The sequence below is a fragment of the Sinohyriopsis cumingii genome, chromosome 16 (genome assembly GCF_028554795.1).
Source record: "Sinohyriopsis cumingii isolate HCF-2022 chromosome 16, ASM2855479v2, whole genome shotgun sequence".
In the NCBI taxonomy this organism is placed as follows: Eukaryota; Metazoa; Mollusca; class Bivalvia; order Unionida; family Unionidae; genus Sinohyriopsis; species Sinohyriopsis cumingii.
In genome coordinates, this window is record NC_142976.1 from 83,736,468 (window position 1) to 83,761,405 (window position 24,938).

Sequence of the window (24,938 nt, forward strand, 5' to 3'; positions counted from 1 at the left end):
GAAAAAAGCAGTTAATTTTTTTGTGTTGCTACTTGGTTTCTCTGCTGCAGAGAAAAATCCCTCAGATTTCTCAACTGCATGAGCTTTACATAGTCAACATTTTGGGTCTCCAGCCACTTTATGACACTATCAAAAGATTTGATTGCTTCCTGTGCAGAGGGGGGAGGTGGTGCAACATCTGCGTCTGCATCACTTTCAACACTTGTGGTACTCCAGTTAGAATCGTCTTCTGCTGCAAATTTGTTAGTTATAGAATTAATTTTTGTTTCATCTGACGTGTATTCGGATGTGGGGCAATCATTGTCAGCACAAATCAGATCCTCCATATCATCAAGAGAAACGCCTATCTCAGGACCATGAGTCTGTACGAATTTCTCCCAAACAGCCTTGGCATTAATGACATCAGTTTCACTGAAACCTTCAAAGTCACTATCATCGTCACTGTCTCTGTTACTGTTTTGCTTTACGTCAAAGGCAGCTCCAAGACCCTTAATCCAGCACCCCAGGTCTCTTGTAATTGATTTTTTAATGCTGCAAACACTTCCCCAAGTTGTTGATCAAAACAAAGCCGGGATGTAATTAGGTTCTCACAGAAGTACTCACGGGTTTCGATGTGATGGTCGATTGACTCTTTTCATGTTTTCAATGAACAGAATATGTTGCGATTATGTTTACACTGAAATGGAATTAAAGGATTAGAACGTGACTTTCACACATTAAGACGTTTAATTGGTGTTTATTTCATTCTCTGTTGCCACCTGTTAGCATTTACCAGAAGTTTTCATTGATCGCTATTTCACCAGACTGTTTATTTTCGGTATACTGACAACTATTTATCATAAAAACTTACATAATATATGGTATCTTTAAACAGAGGTCTCGCTAGGATTTTAAAAAACTGGGTCTTTCTGCCTCTGAATTCAATCACTAAATATCAGTACATTTTCTCACCCGGCCGCCAGTCAAAGCCTTTGAACTAGCCGCCTAGCTATTGCATCATGTTATTTTTTTATGTACTCTTATAAAATGGCAACATGTATGTACATCAAGGAGTCTTTCAGTCACCAAATTCTGTCATTGTAAATATCAGCACAGCTAACTGATCAACAAATTTTCCCACAAAGCATGTGGCTGAAATTGGACTGGCAAATCTTTGAATTTTCCCGCACACCTATTACATGCGTATGGAGGACACCTGCATCCAGATCAAAAATTGGCGCCCAAATATGCGTAATTAAGCGTTTCGAGATCACTGAAATTAATTCTTATTTAGAACTTGCAAATTTCAAAATATGGATTATATTGTTACGGGCATTAATCACCATTTTCGATGATAAAACAAGCAATGTATCAAGGTTTAATTTACCAATTCTTATCGTAATTTTTTCAAGTTCAGCATATTTTAAAGATATTTTAAATACTCTTTCTTGGAAAAAAATCGGGAGCCAAGATAGACACCGTGTTATAAACGGGATCGCAAGTTATCGAGGGAGCGGTGTACATGGTATAGGCTTACATAGGAGGATGCTATATACTTATTTACAATGTTACTTGTAATGAACATGACTATTCCACACAGGTTGCCTAAATAATGAAATTTTAATTTAGGATTCCTGATAAACATGCTGATGGGTTGGCACCTTGGAACGTTTGCCTTTCAGCTCACCTTGGAACGTTTGCCTTTCAGCTCATTGAGATCTGTTAACACATTAACCCCTGGTGACGAGTTTACGTGGCAGGAGGTAGTAGCCTACGGTCGAGCTCTGTAGCATCAATGTCATGTATGACACACTAAAATGGGTGGTATTATAGAAAGGTAGACAGATGTAGCTCTACAATGATGCCAAATAATCTGGAATTTCTAGTTGCACTACAAAATACAGGGAAAAGCCTCATTTTTTGGACCCAGTTTTTTTTAAACAGAAAATTTGCCTGTGGTCGGACTTGATTTTGTGTCCAGATATTATACCTGAAGGTCTCAGATCTAATGCAGACCGGTATGAACTGCAAACAGACAGATAAACCTTTGCAAAGAGCAGGATAAGATAGGCATTTGTTATAAAAAGTGGCCTCGATACAAAAATAATGGGTCCGTTAAGCAAAAAAAATGTTCCAACTTTTACCCTTCTGAACAACATTAATTTCAGGATAAATTACAGTATGTTTAGGTGATCATTGAAAACATTATTCCACATGGTTTCCGTTCGCTTAACATGTGTACCACTTCACACATTGTGTACTACGTCACTAATTTTTATGCTAAATTGGATACATTCTAGTTTTATTGTTTGATCCAAATTAGACGTTTTTTTTATATACAAAAGATCGACTCTTTTCGAGAAACTGTGTTGATCGAACGATAGATATATAGATAGATTTGATTGCAATAGAAGTAAAATGGAAAACAAAAAACGGGTTAATCAGTACTTACATGAATTTAATGGGTCTACAAATTTAAAATAACATAAATTAAAACAAGTTAATACTTGCCATTTGTGCCACGCTTGACAAATATCAATTCACTTTTTGAAAAAAGCAGTTAATTTTTTTGTGTTGCTACTTGGTTTCTCTGCTGCAGAGAAAAATCCCTCAGATTTCTCAACTGCATGAACTTTACATAGTCAACATTTTGGGTCTCCAGCCACTTTATGACACTATCAAAAGATTTGATTGCTTCCTGTGCAGAGGGGGGAGGTGGTGCAACATCTGCGTCTGCATCACTTTCAACACTTGTGGTACTCCAGTTAGAATCGTCTTCTGCTGCAAATTTGTTAGTTATAGAATTAATTTTTGTTTCATCTGACGTGTATTCGGATGTGGGGCAATCATTGTCAGCACAAATCAGATCCTCCATATCATCAAGAGAAACGCCTATCTCAGGACCATGAGTCTGTACGAATTTCTCCCAAACAGCCTTGGCATTAATGACATCAGTTTCACTGAAACCTTCAAAGTCACTATCATCGTCACTGTCTCTGTTACTGTTTTGCTTTACGTCAAAGGCAGCTCCAAGACCCTTAATCCAGCACCCCAGGTCTCTTGTAATTGATTTTTTAATGCTGCAAACACTTCCCCAAGTTGTTGATCAAAACAAAGCCGGGATGTAATTAGGTTCTCACAGAAGTACTCACGGGTTTCGATGTGATGGTTGATTGACTCTTTTCATGTTTTCAATGAACAGAATATGTTGCGATTATGTTTACACTGAAATGGAATTAAAGGATTAGAACGTGACTTTCACACATTAAGACGTTTAATTGATGTTTATTTCATTCTCTGTTGCCACCTGTTAGCATTTACCAGAAGTTTTCATTGATCGCTATTTCACCAGACTGTTTATTTTCGGTATACTGACAACTATTTATCATAAAAACTTACATAATATATGGTATCTTTAAACAGAGGTCTCGCTAGGATTTTAAAAAACTGGGTCTTTCTGCCTCTGAATTCAATCACTAAATATCAGTACATTTTCTCACCCGGCCGCCAGTCAAAGCCTTTGAACTAGCCGCCTAGCTATTGCATCATGTTATTTTTTTATGTACTCTTATAAAATGGCAACATGTATGTACATCAAGGAGTCTTTCAGTCACCAAATTCTGTCATTGTAAATATCAGCACAGCTAACTGATCAACAAATTTTCCCACAAAGCATGTGGCTGAAATTGGACTGGCAAATCTTTGAATTTTCCCGCACACCTATTACATGCGTATGGAGGACACCTGCATCCAGATCAAAAATTGGCGCCCAAATATGCGTAATTAAGCGTTTCGAGATCACTGAAATTAATTCTTATTTAGAACTTGCAAATTTCAAAATATGGATTATATTGTTACGGGCATTAATCACCATTTTCGATGATAAAACAAGCAATGTATCAAGGTTTAATTTACCAGTTCTTATCGTAATTTTTTCAAGTTCAGCATATTTTAAAGATATTTTAAATACTCTTTCTTGGAAAAAAATCGGGAGCCAAGACAGACACCGCGTTATAAACGGGATCGCAAGTTATCGAGGGAGCGGTGTACATGGTATAGGCTTACATAGGAGGATGCTATATACTTATTTACAATGTTACTTGTAATGAACATGACTATTCCACACAGGTTGCCTAAATAATGAAATTTTAATTTAGGATTCCTGATAAGCATGCTGATGGGTTGGCACCTTGGAACGTTTGCCTTTCAGCTCACCTTGGAACGTTTGCCTTTCAGCTCATTGAGATCTGTTAACACATTAACCCCTGGTGACGAGTTTACGTGGCAGGAGGTAGTAGCCTACGGTCGAGCTCTGTAGCATCAATGTCATGTATGACACACTAAAATGGGTGGTATTATAGAAAGGTAGACAGATGTAGCTCTACAATGATGCCAAATAATCTGGAATTTCTAGTTGCACTACAAAATACAGGGAAAAGCCTCATTTTTTGGACCCAGTTTTTTTAAACAGAAAATTTGCCTGTGGTCGGACTTGATTTTGTGTCCAGATATTATACCTGAAGGTCTCAGATCTAATGCAGACCGGTATGAACTGCAAACAGACAGATAAACCTTTGCAAAGAGCAGGATAAGATAGGCATTTGTTATAAAAAGTGGCCTCGATACAAAAATAATGGGTCCGTTAAGCAAAAAAAATGATCCAACTTTTACCCTTCTGAACAACATTAATTTCAGGATAAATTACAGTATGTTTAGGTGATCATCGAAAACATTATTCCACACGGTTTCCGTTCGCTTAACATGTGTACCACTTCACACATTGTGTACTACGTCACTAATTTTTATGCTAAATTGGATACATTCTAGTTTTATTGTTTGATCCAAATTAGACGTTTTTTTTATATACAAAAGATCGACTCTTTTCGAGAAACAGTGTTGATCGAACGATAGATATATAGATAGATTTGATTGCAATAGAAGTAAAATGGAAAACAAAAAACGGGTTAATCAGTACTAACATGAATTTAATGGGTCTACAAATTTAAAATAACATAAATTAAAACAAGTTAATACTTGCCATTTGTGCCACGCTTGACAAATATCAATTCACTTTTTGAAAAAAGCAGTTAATTTTTTTGCGTTGCTACTTGGTTTCTCTGCTGCAGAGAAAAATCCCTCAGATTTCTCAACTGCATGAGCTTTACATAGTCAACATTTTGGGTCTCCAGCCACTTTATGACAATATCAAAAGATTTGATTGCTTCCTGTGCAGAGGGGGGAGGTGGTGCAACATCTGCGTCTGCATCACTTTCAACACTTGTGGTACTCCAGTTAGAATTGTCTTCTGCTGCAAATTTGTTAGTTATAGAATTAATTTTTGTTTCATCTGACGTGTATTCGGATGTGGGGCAATCATTGTCAGCACAAATCAGATCCTCCATATCATCAAGAGAAACGCCTATCTCAGGACCATGAGTCTGTACGAATTTCTCCCAAACAGCCTTGGCATTAATGACATCAGTTTCACTGAAACCTTCAAAGTCACTATCATCGTCACTGTCTCTGTTACTGTTTTGCTTTACGTCAAAGGCAGCTCCAAGACCCTTAATCCAGCACCCCAGGTCTCTTGTAATTGATTTTTTAATGCTGCAAACACTTCCCCAAGTTGTTGATCAAAACAAAGCCGGGATGTAATTAGGTTCTCACAGAAGTACTCACGGGTTTCGATGTGATGGTCGATTGACTCTTTTCATGTTTTCAATGAACAGAATATGTTGCGATTATGTTTACACTGAAATGGAATTAAAGGATTAGAACGTGACTTTCACACATTAAGACGTTTAATTGGTGTTTATTTCATTCTCTGTTGCCACCTGTTAGCATTTACCAGAAGTTTTCATTGATCGCTATTTCACCAGACTGTTTATTTTCGGTATACTGACAACTATTTATCATAAAAACTTACATAATATATGGTATCTTTAAACAGAGGTCTCGCTAGGATTTTAAAAAACTGGGTCTTTCTGCCTCTGAATTCAATCACTAAATATCAGTACATTTTCTCACCCGGCCGCCAGTCAAAGCCTTTGAACTAGCCGCCTAGCTATTGCATCATGTTATTTTTTTATGTACTCTTATAAAATGGCAACATGTATGTACATCAAGGAGTCTTTCAGTCACCAAATTCTGTCATTGTAAATATCAGCACAGCTAACTGATCAACAAATTTTCCCACAAAGCATGTGGCTGAAATTGGACTGGCAAATCTTTGAATTTTCCCGCACACCTATTACATGCGTATGGAGGACACCTGCATCCAGATCAAAAATTGGCGCCCAAATATGCGTAATTAAGCGTTTCGAGATCACTGAAATTAATTCTTATTTAGAACTTGCAAATTTCAAAATATGGATTATATTGTTACGGGCATTAATCACCATTTTCGATGATAAAACAAGCAATGTATCAAGGTTTAATTTACCAATTCTTATCGTAATTTTTTCAAGTTCAGCATATTTTAAAGATATTTTAAATACTCTTTCTTGGAAAAAAATCGGGAGCCAAGATAGACACCGTGTTATAAACGGGATCGCAAGTTATCGAGGGAGCGGTGTACATGGTATAGGCTTACATAGGAGGATGCTATATACTTATTTACAATGTTACTTGTAATGAACATGACTATTCCACACAGGTTGCCTAAATAATGAAATTTTAATTTAGGATTCCTGATAAACATGCTGATGGGTTGGCACCTTGGAACGTTTGCCTTTCAGCTCACCTTGGAACGTTTGCCTTTCAGCTCATTGAGATCTGTTAACACATTAACCCCTGGTGACGAGTTTACGTGGCAGGAGGTAGTAGCCTACGGTCGAGCTCTGTAGCATCAATGTCATGTATGACACACTAAAATGGGTGGTATTATAGAAAGGTAGACAGATGTAGCTCTACAATGATGCCAAATAATCTGGAATTTCTAGTTGCACTACAAAATACAGGGAAAAGCCTCATTTTTTGGACCCAGTTTTTTTTAAACAGAAAATTTGCCTGTGGTCGGACTTGATTTTGTGTCCAGATATTATACCTGAAGGTCTCAGATCTAATGCAGACCGGTATGAACTGCAAACAGACAGATAAACCTTTGCAAAGAGCAGGATAAGATAGGCATTTGTTATAAAAAGTGGCCTCGATACAAAAATAATGGGTCCGTTAAGCAAAAAAAATGTTCCAACTTTTACCCTTCTGAACAACATTAATTTCAGGATAAATTACAGTATGTTTAGGTGATCATTGAAAACATTATTCCACATGGTTTCCGTTCGCTTAACATGTGTACCACTTCACACATTGTGTACTACGTCACTAATTTTTATGCTAAATTGGATACATTCTAGTTTTATTGTTTGATCCAAATTAGACGTTTTTTTTATATACAAAAGATCGACTCTTTTCGAGAAACTGTGTTGATCGAACGATAGATATATAGATAGATTTGATTGCAATAGAAGTAAAATGGAAAACAAAAAACGGGTTAATCAGTACTTACATGAATTTAATGGGTCTACAAATTTAAAATAACATAAATTAAAACAAGTTAATACTTGCCATTTGTGCCACGCTTGACAAATATCAATTCACTTTTTGAAAAAAGCAGTTAATTTTTTTGTGTTGCTACTTGGTTTCTCTGCTGCAGAGAAAAATCCCTCAGATTTCTCAACTGCATGAACTTTACATAGTCAACATTTTGGGTCTCCAGCCACTTTATGACACTATCAAAAGATTTGATTGCTTCCTGTGCAGAGGGGGGAGGTGGTGCAACATCTGCGTCTGCATCACTTTCAACACTTGTGGTACTCCAGTTAGAATCGTCTTCTGCTGCAAATTTGTTAGTTATAGAATTAATTTTTGTTTCATCTGACGTGTATTCGGATGTGGGGCAATCATTGTCAGCACAAATCAGATCCTCCATATCATCAAGAGAAACGCCTATCTCAGGACCATGAGTCTGTACGAATTTCTCCCAAACAGCCTTGGCATTAATGACATCAGTTTCACTGAAACCTTCAAAGTCACTATCATCGTCACTGTCTCTGTTACTGTTTTGCTTTACGTCAAAGGCAGCTCCAAGACCCTTAATCCAGCACCCCAGGTCTCTTGTAATTGATTTTTTAATGCTGCAAACACTTCCCCAAGTTGTTGATCAAAACAAAGCCGGGATGTAATTAGGTTCTCACAGAAGTACTCACGGGTTTCGATGTGATGGTTGATTGACTCTTTTCATGTTTTCAATGAACAGAATATGTTGCGATTATGTTTACACTGAAATGGAATTAAAGGATTAGAACGTGACTTTCACACATTAAGACGTTTAATTGATGTTTATTTCATTCTCTGTTGCCACCTGTTAGCATTTACCAGAAGTTTTCATTGATCGCTATTTCACCAGACTGTTTATTTTCGGTATACTGACAACTATTTATCATAAAAACTTACATAATATATGGTATCTTTAAACAGAGGTCTCGCTAGGATTTTAAAAAACTGGGTCTTTCTGCCTCTGAATTCAATCACTAAATATCAGTACATTTTCTCACCCGGCCGCCAGTCAAAGCCTTTGAACTAGCCGCCTAGCTATTGCATCATGTTATTTTTTTATGTACTCTTATAAAATGGCAACATGTATGTACATCAAGGAGTCTTTCAGTCACCAAATTCTGTCATTGTAAATATCAGCACAGCTAACTGATCAACAAATTTTCCCACAAAGCATGTGGCTGAAATTGGACTGGCAAATCTTTGAATTTTCCCGCACACCTATTACATGCGTATGGAGGACACCTGCATCCAGATCAAAAATTGGCGCCCAAATATGCGTAATTAAGCGTTTCGAGATCACTGAAATTAATTCTTATTTAGAACTTGCAAATTTCAAAATATGGATTATATTGTTACGGGCATTAATCACCATTTTCGATGATAAAACAAGCAATGTATCAAGGTTTAATTTACCAGTTCTTATCGTAATTTTTTCAAGTTCAGCATATTTTAAAGATATTTTAAATACTCTTTCTTGGAAAAAAATCGGGAGCCAAGACAGACACCGCGTTATAAACGGGATCGCAAGTTATCGAGGGAGCGGTGTACATGGTATAGGCTTACATAGGAGGATGCTATATACTTATTTACAATGTTACTTGTAATGAACATGACTATTCCACACAGGTTGCCTAAATAATGAAATTTTAATTTAGGATTCCTGATAAGCATGCTGATGGGTTGGCACCTTGGAACGTTTGCCTTTCAGCTCACCTTGGAACGTTTGCCTTTCAGCTCATTGAGATCTGTTAACACATTAACCCCTGGTGACGAGTTTACGTGGCAGGAGGTAGTAGCCTACGGTCGAGCTCTGTAGCATCAATGTCATGTATGACACACTAAAATGGGTGGTATTATAGAAAGGTAGACAGATGTAGCTCTACAATGATGCCAAATAATCTGGAATTTCTAGTTGCACTACAAAATACAGGGAAAAGCCTCATTTTTTGGACCCAGTTTTTTTAAACAGAAAATTTGCCTGTGGTCGGACTTGATTTTGTGTCCAGATATTATACCTGAAGGTCTCAGATCTAATGCAGACCGGTATGAACTGCAAACAGACAGATAAACCTTTGCAAAGAGCAGGATAAGATAGGCATTTGTTATAAAAAGTGGCCTCGATACAAAAATAATGGGTCCGTTAAGCAAAAAAAATGATCCAACTTTTACCCTTCTGAACAACATTAATTTCAGGATAAATTACAGTATGTTTAGGTGATCATCGAAAACATTATTCCACACGGTTTCCGTTCGCTTAACATGTGTACCACTTCACACATTGTGTACTACGTCACTAATTTTTATGCTAAATTGGATACATTCTAGTTTTATTGTTTGATCCAAATTAGACGTTTTTTTTATATACAAAAGATCGACTCTTTTCGAGAAACAGTGTTGATCGAACGATAGATATATAGATAGATTTGATTGCAATAGAAGTAAAATGGAAAACAAAAAACGGGTTAATCAGTACTAACATGAATTTAATGGGTCTACAAATTTAAAATAACATAAATTAAAACAAGTTAATACTTGCCATTTGTGCCACGCTTGACAAATATCAATTCACTTTTTGAAAAAAGCAGTTAATTTTTTTGCGTTGCTACTTGGTTTCTCTGCTGCAGAGAAAAATCCCTCAGATTTCTCAACTGCATGAGCTTTACATAGTCAACATTTTGGGTCTCCAGCCACTTTATGACAATATCAAAAGATTTGATTGCTTCCTGTGCAGAGGGGGGAGGTGGTGCAACATCTGCGTCTGCATCACTTTCAACACTTGTGGTACTCCAGTTAGAATTGTCTTCTGCTGCAAATTTGTTAGTTATAGAATTAATTTTTGTTTCATCTGACGTGTATTCGGATGTGGGGCAATCATTGTCAGCACAAATCAGATCCTCCATATCATCAAGAGAAACGCCTATCTCAGGACCATGAGTCTGTACGAATTTCTCCCAAACAGCCTTGGCATTAATGACATCAGTTTCACTGAAACCTTCAAAGTCACTATCATCGTCACTGTCTCTGTTACTGTTTTGCTTTACGTCAAAGGCAGCTCCAAGACCCTTAATCCAGCACCCCAGGTCTCTTGTAATTGATTTTTTAATGCTGCAAACACTTCCCCAAGTTGTTGATCAAAACAAAGCCGGGATGTAATTAGGTTCTCACAGAAGTACTCACGGGTTTCGATGTGATGGTCGATTGACTCTTTTCATGTTTTCAATGAACAGAATATGTTGCGATTATGTTTACACTGAAATGGAATTAAAGGATTAGAACGTGACTTTCACACATTAAGACGTTTAATTGGTGTTTATTTCATTCTCTGTTGCCACCTGTTAGCATTTACCAGAAGTTTTCATTGATCGCTATTTCACCAGACTGTTTATTTTCGGTATACTGACAACTATTTATCATAAAAACTTACATAATATATGGTATCTTTAAACAGAGGTCTCGCTAGGATTTTAAAAAACTGGGTCTTTCTGCCTCTGAATTCAATCACTAAATATCAGTACATTTTCTCACCCGGCCGCCAGTCAAAGCCTTTGAACTAGCCGCCTAGCTATTGCATCATGTTATTTTTTTATGTACTCTTATAAAATGGCAACATGTATGTACATCAAGGAGTCTTTCAGTCACCAAATTCTGTCATTGTAAATATCAGCACAGCTAACTGATCAACAAATTTTCCCACAAAGCATGTGGCTGAAATTGGACTGGCAAATCTTTGAATTTTCCCGCACACCTATTACATGCGTATGGAGGACACCTGCATCCAGATCAAAAATTGGCGCCCAAATATGCGTAATTAAGCGTTTCGAGATCACTGAAATTAATTCTTATTTAGAACTTGCAAATTTCAAAATATGGATTATATTGTTACGGGCATTAATCACCATTTTCGATGATAAAACAAGCAATGTATCAAGGTTTAATTTACCAATTCTTATCGTAATTTTTTCAAGTTCAGCATATTTTAAAGATATTTTAAATACTCTTTCTTGGAAAAAAATCGGGAGCCAAGATAGACACCGTGTTATAAACGGGATCGCAAGTTATCGAGGGAGCGGTGTACATGGTATAGGCTTACATAGGAGGATGCTATATACTTATTTACAATGTTACTTGTAATGAACATGACTATTCCACACAGGTTGCCTAAATAATGAAATTTTAATTTAGGATTCCTGATAAACATGCTGATGGGTTGGCACCTTGGAACGTTTGCCTTTCAGCTCACCTTGGAACGTTTGCCTTTCAGCTCATTGAGATCTGTTAACACATTAACCCCTGGTGACGAGTTTACGTGGCAGGAGGTAGTAGCCTACGGTCGAGCTCTGTAGCATCAATGTCATGTATGACACACTAAAATGGGTGGTATTATAGAAAGGTAGACAGATGTAGCTCTACAATGATGCCAAATAATCTGGAATTTCTAGTTGCACTACAAAATACAGGGAAAAGCCTCATTTTTTGGACCCAGTTTTTTTTAAACAGAAAATTTGCCTGTGGTCGGACTTGATTTTGTGTCCAGATATTATACCTGAAGGTCTCAGATCTAATGCAGACCGGTATGAACTGCAAACAGACAGATAAACCTTTGCAAAGAGCAGGATAAGATAGGCATTTGTTATAAAAAGTGGCCTCGATACAAAAATAATGGGTCCGTTAAGCAAAAAAAATGTTCCAACTTTTACCCTTCTGAACAACATTAATTTCAGGATAAATTACAGTATGTTTAGGTGATCATTGAAAACATTATTCCACATGGTTTCCGTTCGCTTAACATGTGTACCACTTCACACATTGTGTACTACGTCACTAATTTTTATGCTAAATTGGATACATTCTAGTTTTATTGTTTGATCCAAATTAGACGTTTTTTTTATATACAAAAGATCGACTCTTTTCGAGAAACTGTGTTGATCGAACGATAGATATATAGATAGATTTGATTGCAATAGAAGTAAAATGGAAAACAAAAAACGGGTTAATCAGTACTTACATGAATTTAATGGGTCTACAAATTTAAAATAACATAAATTAAAACAAGTTAATACTTGCCATTTGTGCCACGCTTGACAAATATCAATTCACTTTTTGAAAAAAGCAGTTAATTTTTTTGTGTTGCTACTTGGTTTCTCTGCTGCAGAGAAAAATCCCTCAGATTTCTCAACTGCATGAACTTTACATAGTCAACATTTTGGGTCTCCAGCCACTTTATGACACTATCAAAAGATTTGATTGCTTCCTGTGCAGAGGGGGGAGGTGGTGCAACATCTGCGTCTGCATCACTTTCAACACTTGTGGTACTCCAGTTAGAATCGTCTTCTGCTGCAAATTTGTTAGTTATAGAATTAATTTTTGTTTCATCTGACGTGTATTCGGATGTGGGGCAATCATTGTCAGCACAAATCAGATCCTCCATATCATCAAGAGAAACGCCTATCTCAGGACCATGAGTCTGTACGAATTTCTCCCAAACAGCCTTGGCATTAATGACATCAGTTTCACTGAAACCTTCAAAGTCACTATCATCGTCACTGTCTCTGTTACTGTTTTGCTTTACGTCAAAGGCAGCTCCAAGACCCTTAATCCAGCACCCCAGGTCTCTTGTAATTGATTTTTTAATGCTGCAAACACTTCCCCAAGTTGTTGATCAAAACAAAGCCGGGATGTAATTAGGTTCTCACAGAAGTACTCACGGGTTTCGATGTGATGGTTGATTGACTCTTTTCATGTTTTCAATGAACAGAATATGTTGCGATTATGTTTACACTGAAATGGAATTAAAGGATTAGAACGTGACTTTCACACATTAAGACGTTTAATTGATGTTTATTTCATTCTCTGTTGCCACCTGTTAGCATTTACCAGAAGTTTTCATTGATCGCTATTTCACCAGACTGTTTATTTTCGGTATACTGACAACTATTTATCATAAAAACTTACATAATATATGGTATCTTTAAACAGAGGTCTCGCTAGGATTTTAAAAAACTGGGTCTTTCTGCCTCTGAATTCAATCACTAAATATCAGTACATTTTCTCACCCGGCCGCCAGTCAAAGCCTTTGAACTAGCCGCCTAGCTATTGCATCATGTTATTTTTTTATGTACTCTTATAAAATGGCAACATGTATGTACATCAAGGAGTCTTTCAGTCACCAAATTCTGTCATTGTAAATATCAGCACAGCTAACTGATCAACAAATTTTCCCACAAAGCATGTGGCTGAAATTGGACTGGCAAATCTTTGAATTTTCCCGCACACCTATTACATGCGTATGGAGGACACCTGCATCCAGATCAAAAATTGGCGCCCAAATATGCGTAATTAAGCGTTTCGAGATCACTGAAATTAATTCTTATTTAGAACTTGCAAATTTCAAAATATGGATTATATTGTTACGGGCATTAATCACCATTTTCGATGATAAAACAAGCAATGTATCAAGGTTTAATTTACCAGTTCTTATCGTAATTTTTTCAAGTTCAGCATATTTTAAAGATATTTTAAATACTCTTTCTTGGAAAAAAATCGGGAGCCAAGACAGACACCGCGTTATAAACGGGATCGCAAGTTATCGAGGGAGCGGTGTACATGGTATAGGCTTACATAGGAGGATGCTATATACTTATTTACAATGTTACTTGTAATGAACATGACTATTCCACACAGGTTGCCTAAATAATGAAATTTTAATTTAGGATTCCTGATAAGCATGCTGATGGGTTGGCACCTTGGAACGTTTGCCTTTCAGCTCACCTTGGAACGTTTGCCTTTCAGCTCATTGAGATCTGTTAACACATTAACCCCTGGTGACGAGTTTACGTGGCAGGAGGTAGTAGCCTACGGTCGAGCTCTGTAGCATCAATGTCATGTATGACACACTAAAATGGGTGGTATTATAGAAAGGTAGACAGATGTAGCTCTACAATGATGCCAAATAATCTGGAATTTCTAGTTGCACTACAAAATACAGGGAAAAGCCTCATTTTTTGGACCCAGTTTTTTTAAACAGAAAATTTGCCTGTGGTCGGACTTGATTTTGTGTCCAGATATTATACCTGAAGGTCTCAGATCTAATGCAGACCGGTATGAACTGCAAACAGACAGATAAACCTTTGCAAAGAGCAGGATAAGATAGGCATTTGTTATAAAAAGTGGCCTCGATACAAAAATAATGGGTCCGTTAAGCAAAAAAAATGATCCAACTTTTACCCTTCTGAACAACATTAATTTCAGGATAAATTACAGTATGTTTAGGTGATCATCGAAAACATTATTCCACACGGTTTCCGTTCGCTTAACATGTGTACCACTTCACACATTGTGTACTACGTCACTAATTTTTATGCTAAATTGGATACATTCTAGTTTTATTGTTTGATCCAAATTAGACGTTTTTTTTATATACAAAAGATCGACTCTTTTCGAGAAACAGTGTTGATCGAACGATAGATATATAGATAGATTTGATTGCAATAGAAGTAAAATGGAAAACAAAAAACGGGTTAATCAGTACTAACATGAATTTAATGGGTCTACAAATTTAAAATAACATAAATTAAAACAAGTTAATACTTGCCATTTGTGCCACGCTTGACAAATATCAATTCACTTTTTGAAAAAAGCAGTTAATTTTTTTGCGTTGCTACTTGGTTTCTCTGCTGCAGAGAAAAATCCCTCAGATTTCTCAACTGCATGAGCTTTACATAGTCAACATTTTGGGTCTCCAGCCACTTTATGACAATATCAAAAGATTTGATTGCTTCCTGTGCAGAGGGGGGAGGTGGTGCAACATCTGCGTCTGCATCACTTTCAACACTTGTGGTACTCCAGTTAGAATTGTCTTCTGCTGCAAATTTGTTAGTTATAGAATTAATTTTTGTTTCATCTGACGTGTATTCGGATGTGGGGCAATCATTGTCAGCACAAATCAGATCCTCCATATCATCAAGAGAAACGCCTATCTCAGGACCATGAGTCTGTACGAATTTCTCCCAAACAGCCTTGGCATTAATGACATCAGTTTCACTGAAACCTTCAAAGTCACTATCATCGTCACTGTCTCTGTTACTGTTTTGCTTTACGTCAAAGGCAGCTCCAAGACCCTTAATCCAGCACCCCAGGTCTCTTGTAATTGATTTTTTAATGCTGCAAACACTTCCCCAAGTTGTTGATCAAAACAAAGCCGGGATGTAATTAGGTTCTCACAGAAGTACTCACGGGTTTCGATGTGATGGTCGATTGACTCTTTTCATGTTTTCAATGAACAGAATATGTTGCGATTATGTTTACACTGAAATGGAATTAAAGGATTAGAACGTGACTTTCACACATTAAGACGTTTAATTGGTGTTTATTTCATTCTCTGTTGCCACCTGTTAGCATTTACCAGAAGTTTTCATTGATCGCTATTTCACCAGACTGTTTATTTTCGGTATACTGACAACTATTTATCATAAAAACTTACATAATATATGGTATCTTTAAACAGAGGTCTCGCTAGGATTTTAAAAAACTGGGTCTTTCTGCCTCTGAATTCAATCACTAAATATCAGTACATTTTCTCACCCGGCCGCCAGTCAAAGCCTTTGAACTAGCCGCCTAGCTATTGCATCATGTTATTTTTTTATGTACTCTTATAAAATGGCAACATGTATGTACATCAAGGTGTCTTTCAGTCACCAAATTCTGTCATTGTAAATATCAGCACAGCTAACTGATCAACAAATTTTCCCACAAAGCATGTGGCTGAAATTGGACTGGCAAATCTTTGAATTTTCCCGCACACCTATTACATGCGTATGGAGGACACCTGCATCCAGATCAAAAATTGGCGCCCAAATATGCGTAATTAAGCGTTTCGAGATCACTGAAATTAATTCTTATTTAGAACTTGCAAATTTCAAAATATGGATTATATTGTTACGGGCATTAATCACCATTTTCGATGATAAAACAAGCAATGTATCAAGGTTTAATTTACCAATTCTTATCGTAATTTTTTCAAGTTCAGCATATTTTAAAGATATTTTAAATACTCTTTCTTGGAAAAAAATCGGGAGCCAAGACAGACACCGCGTTATAAACGGGATCGCAAGTTATCGAGGGAGCGGTGTACATGGTATAGGCTTACATAGGAGGATGCTATATACTTATTTACAATGTTACTTGTAATGAACATGACTATTCCACACAGGTTGCCTAAATAATGAAATTTTAATTTAGGATTCCTGATAAGCATGCTGATGGGTTGGCACCTTGGAACGTTTGCCTTTCAGCTCACCTTGGAACGTTTGCCTTTCAGCTCATTGAGATCTGTTAACACATTAACCCCTGGTGACGAGTTTACGTGGCAGGAGGTAGTAGCCTACGGTCGAGCTCTGTAGCATCAATGTCATGTATGACACACTAAAATGGGTGGTATTATAGAAAGGTAGACAGATGTAGCTCTACAATGATGCCAAATAATCTGGAATTTCTAGTTGCACTACAAAATACAGGGAAAAGCCTCATTTTTTGGACCCAGTTTTTTTTAAACAGAAAATTTGCCTGTGGTCGGACTTGATTTTGTGTCCAGATATTATACCTGAAGGTCTCAGATCTAATGCAGACCGGTATGAACTGCAAACAGACAGATAAACCTTTGCAAAGAGCAGGATAAGATAGGCATTTGTTATAAAAAGTGGCCTCGATACAAAAATAATGGGTCCGTTAAGCAAAAAAAATGTTCCAACTTTTACCCTTCTGCTCATGAGTGAACCAAATAGCCAATGAAAAATGATGTTTCTAACACAACTAGGCAGTATGTTATTGGAAGATCACATGGAAGTTGGTGCTTTAGGATGTATTCAGAAAAAGCTTTCAAAATGTGTTTCCTACTCGAATTTCAGATGAAAACGACAACAGCCTCCAGAGGTTAATGTGTTAAAGATGAATGGTTGAAGTTTGGTAAAGTTATAGTGTTATTTATATATCTGTATTGTTACTAGAAGATGTTTTGCATTGTGGATTTGGGGTCTTACCCTTAAAGTCAAGGTCACAGGTCAGTATTTTAAGGTTTCTCTTGTTTCTGCTTTGTCTCATAAAAGCTGTTAAAGACACTTGTACCATAGCACACTCGTGCTTCAATGTTTGGTGATATCTCGTATATCAACTGTCATTTTTTATCTTCAAGGTCACTGTCAGTGATGATTTTTTAAACCCATTCTTATTGTCTTTTCATTAAATTAACAGCTGTCTTAAAGGTTATAGATATCATTATTGTTAATGTTAACTTCTATGACCTTGCCATGGTAGGAAGGACCCAAAAAATTAACAGAATTTACCTGTTTATTTTTGTTGTTGCAGGAAAGTGTGAATGAAGTCTGTCAGCATGTAAGTAACATTTTTTCTTCACTTTCTAGAAATCATAGTTTTTGCATGCATTGTTCCAACTTTTCTAGTGATATGTATTTTTTAAATTATATACCTTCAGTTTTCTACCCATGAATGACCCAGAATTTTGCTATTACATGTAAATACAAAAGTAGGAAAACGATGCTGTTGTTTTCTGATCCCATATTACCAATTTACCATACTCTCAGATAAGGTTGGAATTATATTTTCCTTGCGGTTCCTGGTTGCAGCTGGAAAAGCATGAATATCTATGCCATAGCCTGACATTACACACCGATGAAGTTTCATCAACTTGTCCAATCCTTTTGTAATAACTGTCAAATTAATGTTCTAATTGCCATGCCAAATTATGTCATTGCCATGCCTAATGCTGCCTTTGTCATGCCCAATGCAATTATTGCAATTCCAAATTATGTCATTGCCATGCCTAATGCTGCCTTTGTCATGCCCAATGCAATTATTGCAATTCCAAATTATGTCATTGCCATGCTTAATGCTGTCATTGCTATGCCAAATTTCCTTGCAGTTCATGTTTTAAAAGGGGGGTCGAGTGGTCTAAAGCGCTTTCCGTTGCAGATCACTGTCGTCTCACCTCTGTCAGTGTGGGTTCGAGTCTCGGATTCTGCCAATGTTGGTATGTGAGAAAGCTTGCCAGTAGCTTCTCATGGGTTGGTGGTTCTTTCCGTGATTTTCCCGGGTTCTTCCTCCACCATTAATACTGGCCACCATGTATTGCCTATTGTGTGCTGAAAAATGGCGTTAAACCCTACAACAACAACAACAACCAGTATAAAAAGTTTTCTGCATCTATTTGATATCTGTTGACACCTGCTGCTGCTGATTCCCAATGTCAGCTTGTAGAATTATTTGAATCCTTCGACACTTGATTATTTTACTCCTGTCTCTACCAGACTTTAGTGCCATGTATGAGAGAGACTAGCCTCAAAAGAATCAGCTCTAGACAGCATACAGAAGTACGACACATGCTGAGACCAAGATAATGAGAACTATTCAGCTGCATCTGATGATATGTGTGCATTTGCATACATGCCAACCATTATGCTTTTGGCATAATCATTACGCTTTTTTACACTAAATTATGCCTTACACGTATCTTTGTTCGGATTATGCATTTTCTATATATCCCCCTCCCCCAGAAAAATTAATAATTTGTTTTCTCATGCAAGTGCCATTGGACACCTCTACTCCGTTCGCATACAAGCGCTTTTTGATGCCTCTACACCATTCTCATTGAAGCGCCTTTTGATGCCTGCTGTAAACATAAGCCATTTTGAGCTGTGGTTTTGTAGAGCCACCTTCGAGGGGAAACCCCATATTAGATACTACATTGATTGCTGTGAATGACCATTATGTCAGATCATGTGGTTGCTGTTTATGCTCTGGTCGAAATCTGCTATTTAAAGTAACTGGGTCGTATTCTCCACTCTCCAGAATGGAGGTTGCTGATTTCATTCAGTACTTACTCGAGTTTTCACAAATAGAATTACAACTATGAAAGCTTGAATAACTTAGGTAAAAGCTCTGATATTGATGTAGGCAGCAATTAGTTTTTATAAATTGTCAAATTCAGATGACTTAGTGATGTAGATGCAAACAAAGAACTTGTAAATTTCGAGTATGAGAAATGGCAGCTACGGTTGGTTACGCGGCTTCACTGACTTGACGGTGAATGAATTCTCTCAAGATTTTAAAGTACATAAAAAATAATCTTCCGTGAAAAATAATTACACAGCTATAACAATCGGACATTACACTTAAATTTTTCCATACATAATAGATGTGTACCAGAAATGTAAAAGGTTAAACTTGCTGTTAAACGTAATATACACTGTACTGTTTAACAGTTAACAGACAGGCCTATGTGTATGGAGTTAAATAGGTAACAGGTTTTCTGTTTATAGCGCACTGCACTGGGTAACTTTGCTACATGTGTATCGAAGAGCTAAAAAGCCATACACACATTTTAGAGTCAGTGTAAGAGACTTTGACAACAAGAACGGCAAAGTTAGAGTGTTCTTCTTTCATTACCAGAATTAACAGTAGATTCCACTGGAAAAAACATATTTTTATTTGCTTGATAATGCTTTGAATAAACATAACTGTGAGAGATTGTTAAGTATTGTTAACAAAAATGAAACTGAATTCAGATCGAGGCTCAGTAACCCAGCACTTAGTGCTCTACTACTGTGCATAGCAATCATAGTCTCAGTTGGTACAAAGTGTTTTGAAATGCAATACGAGAGTCTATTGCTTTTTAAAGCTCAGAGTTTTATATACAAAACCTTGAAGCAGTAATTGATGTTAAACGTCCAGAGGGATAAATAAATCATTTTGTACATATGCTCATTGAATTTTTATCATATTATATGTGGATTACTCTTTTTCTGCTCGGATTACTCTTTTTGTCCACGTGGATTACACTTTTTCCTCGCCAAGGGTTGGCATGTATGCATGTGGTCCATTTTTAGGAATTCACTGCTGGTACTTATTTTTGCACAGCTGAAATTTGATGGGCAGCTGTAATTTGGAAATTGAGTCTAAGTTCTGATGCTGTTATTAATGACAAGTCATTGGCTGGATGAGGATCATTCGATGATTCTGACTGGTCATCAATGACAGTGTTAGATTCTGATGCCCAGTCTCAAGATGAGATTTGTATAGATCTGGATCAGATAGCCAGTTAGCAGCATTGTCTTGGTTTATAAACAGTGGCCATATTATGCTGAATGTAAAAAAATGCAATGAATTTTATACAGAGGAGCCTTGTTAATCTGGACACCTTTGTTCCCGTGAATATGTCCAAATTAATGAGATTTCAGATAAATGAATCCTGCATATTTTTATTTTACAATGTCATCATACGGTATATACATGTACATTGTACAAGTTTATGCTAACTGTAAATGTACTGTATATTCAATAATGGTTGAAATAAATTAATGAATACATTTATTGACTTGTGTTTATTTCACATTATTATAACATGCGCTTGATCTTCTTTGTGCTGGCAAATCGTTTTTTTATGTTGTCCGGTATCTCTGATTGTCTACGTTTGCTTGATGGTGTCACCATAATATATGTAAAAAGTACAACGCATACAAACATATCTTGCAGTTAAATGCATTATGGTAAACTAATAGAATGCAGTAATTTTTTTGTCATATTTTACAGCTGTTATAGTTGCTAATGATCTGATAATTGACATCCCCATTTTATTCTGATATGAAGCCCTATACTGTCCACAGCTTAAATCAATCAACTGTATCTGTACAGCCATCAATAAACTGTGTTATATACAACTGGTAATATACAAAGAGGCTTAATGACACACTTAATTTATTAACTATATGTTAGGTCAAAAAGCATGGATGATTTGATCCCAGTGTGCTTATTTAATTATTAACACCACCCCCACCCCCCTTGGCGACTAGCTAAAACAGACATTGTTTATGCAATTGCTGGTTATAATATGGTCACGCTACTTAGTTTTCCATACACTTGATCATGTGATCAATTGATAACTTTAAGATACCACTAGAATTTGACCAATCAGAGATTGATACATTGACACACCTCCAAATTTGCGTAGGCGAATCTGTGTTATTCTACTATTTTCATATGCAATTTTTCGAACTTTCTTGCTTTTGGACAGATTATTTCCATATTGTTGAGACAAGTTTGATATTACTTTTACACTTTGGTCCCTGATTTTGATTTCCAAATCTGGAATGCGGGTTTTTGATTAACGGAACAAGTTAATGTTTGGGTATTCCATTCCCGTTGAATTATGTCGATAGAGTGAGGTTTCTGGATAACTGGAGACCGGATTAATAAGGCTCCTCTGTACATAAATCTCTTATTATTTCTTTTTACTTTTCCATTTTTTTTTCCATTACACCTCTCCCTTGATAACTCACGCACATCGGGGTCCACAAACATAGACCGCACTATAAGCAAGGCGCAAGTTACCTAGAGACCTACAAAAATTGAATAAAATCTCTTTGACATCAAGAAAACCGGGTGGGTGGGGGGCATTAGGGAACTGGGCTGTATATTGACTGAATCCTCATTTTACAATCATGTCAGTAATACTATTTAATAACATGCTTTTTCTGATGAAGTTGTTCGTTATTCTGTTTAAATAACATTTATTTTCAAAATGTCCAACATAGAAAGATCATTCACGCGACATTTATTTTGTGAGACAATCGTCTATGTTGAAACTCAATTTTTGTATTTTTCAATTAGTACAATATTGATGTCATGATTTCATTGGAAATAGTAATGAAACTTCTTATCATAATCATCCTTGAGGATGTCTCTAAGTGCCAGTTCAAGAATTCTCTGAAACTTGCTTGCCCATAATGGTCTGTATTTGTGAAATCAAGCTCTTTATTTTACGAAGTATTCATTTCGCTTGGCTGCCTTGTTATCTTTGATCACAGTTATGAAAGAGTCAGTTAATTTGAAGTAGTTTATGTTACATACATAGTAACATTTATAAGTGTTCGATTGATCAAATGAAGTGAGTTCACCCGACCTACAATATGGGCCGCTAGATTTTAAGTTTGTGGGATTTTCCTTTATTTGATTCTAAAGACATAACTAATGTGGTAATACAAAGGAGGCCACCTTTAAGTCAGTGCAACAATACAACAAATACTTCCATAAGTCAGTTATCAAAACATTGTCAGCACTTAATTAGGTTCTCAGATAAACGCTTGCAGACATAGCTGTTATGGTAGATTGACGCATTTTACGTTTAATTACAAGAGGACACGTTGCATTTATGATGGTTACACGTAAAATGAACTAAAAGATAAAACTAAGCACAAATTTCAATTGATAAAAAAATTAATTTATATTTTTTATTAAAGTATTGCCTCCACTTGGCGTGACATTTTCATTGATCAAAATTTCCTTACATATCGTTAATTGTAGTGTACTAGGAATGTTTTTTGGAAAGAAAATGTAACAAATTTTATGACCTATTTTTAAATTTGATATTTCAAAGTGTTGATTAAAATTTCCAGGTTGTATCTACTGTTTTTGATGATAAAATGAGTGATACATCATTGTTTCCATTACCAATTTTGATCGAGATTTTCTTCATGTTAAACAAATTGGGATCAATTTTATGTGTATTTTCTAGTTTAAAAATGTGAGCCTCATGTGGATCTGATGTGCATTATGGCCACTACACTGGACATCTTTAAAATCTAGTTACTGCTACTTCTTCTGAATGAAATGTATAATTGCCAAGGTGTTTTTCACCAAAAGATTTCTTATGATTGGTAGTTTGTCCTAAATGAAAATCATGCCAATTTGATGTCCAATATGGGCACCACATTGACCTTCATGAAAAATCTTGTTATTGATAATCCATCAGAATAAATGTATTGTTATGAGATTTTCACCAGAAGACTTATTATGATGTCTAGTTTGTGCTAAATTGCAATTTATTTCCGATATGGCAGATGCAGTGGCCATCTTGAAAATCTTGTTATTGCTAACCCTCATGATTGACAAAAAATATTGCCATGGTTTTATGATGTCTAGTTGGTCCGTAATGAAAATGGTGCCAATCTGATGTCCAATATGAACACATTGACCATCTTTAAAACCATGTTATTACGGCTTCTCCAGAATGGATGTTATATCATCATGGGGTTTTCACTGAAGGGCTTCTTATAATGTCTAGTCAGTCCTAAAGGAAAAATAGTTTTGATCTGACATCCAGTATGGCCACCAGGCAGTGATCTTAAAAAATCATGTTATGGCTACTCCACTTGTATCGATAGCCATGTCAACATGGAGTTTCAACTAAAAGACTTCTTATGATGTCTAGTTGGTCCTAAGTAAAATGGTGCCAATCTTTCATTCAGTCCATTATATTAGACATTTTACAAATCTTGTTATGACAGCTTTACTTGATCAGAAAATCCTATTGACATAGCGTTGTCACCAGAAGACTTTTTATGATTTTTTGTTGGCCTTAAAGGAAAATGGTGCTGATCCGATGTCCAATATGGCTGCCATATCAGCCGTTTTGAAAATCTTGGTTTTTGCTACTTTTCCTGAGCAAAATTCATATGTTGAGAATATTATCTGTTACTCTGCAAATTGATGGCTGTTAGAGACCTGGAGGCTGACTTGGACGGACAGCAGAATATTGTGGTGTCAGAAGATCAGCGTTGTTAATTTAAGTCTGCTCATGAAGACCAAAGGTCTAAAGTTATTTAGACCCATGGCAGACTGTTGACCACTGGGTGGGTGGGTGTATAATTATGTACCATTCATGTTTCATTATTCTTATTCTTTGTAACAGTTATCCATCATCAGTTGTTCTCTTTTTTTTTGATGACATGATTCATGGTAGTTGTAACATTACTTGTATCAATTAATTAAATTTTCACAGGAGCACTGCTTTATTTTATAAACTAATGCAAATTATATGTAGGGGGATCTCAACATTAGCAGGTTGTTTATTCTAGTGATATTTCACTATGTCAGGGGCGCAAAATAACTGACGGTTTTGTGAGGGCATTACTTTTAACACATTAACCCCTAGCAATGAGTTAAAGTGGCAGGAGGTAGTAGCCTACTGCCGAGCTCTGTAGCGTCATGGTCATACATGATACACTAAAGTGGGTGGTATTATAGAAAGGTAGACATAGATGTAGCTATACAATGATACCAAATAATCTGGAATATCTAGTTGCACTACAAAATACAGATAAAATAAACTCATTTTTTAGACCCAATTTTTTCTACCCAAAATTCGTCTGTGGTCAGACTCCAATTTTGTGTCCAGATTTTAAACTTTTTGGTTCAGATCTAAGGCAAACCGGTATGAACTGCAAACAGACAAATGAACCTTTGCAAAAAGTAGGATAAGATGGGCATTTGTTATAAAGTGTGGTCTCGTTAAAAAAATAATGGCTCCGTTTAGGAGAAAAAAAACCTCCAACTTT

The 24,938-nt window shown here is 36.3% G+C and overlaps 1 protein-coding gene across 1 annotated transcript in view; it reads left to right on the forward strand.

Moving 5' to 3' along the window:
- The window catches only part of LOC149780916 (Golgi apparatus protein 1-like), a 220,331-nt gene that overhangs the window by 16,640 nt on the left and 178,753 nt on the right, over positions 1-24,938 (forward strand). The window contains exon 2 of the mRNA XM_089938010.1: positions 17,896-17,922. Within this exon, the coding sequence (XP_089794136.1) occupies positions 17,896-17,922 (27 nt within the window). The remainder of the gene's footprint in view (positions 1-17,895; positions 17,923-24,938) is intronic.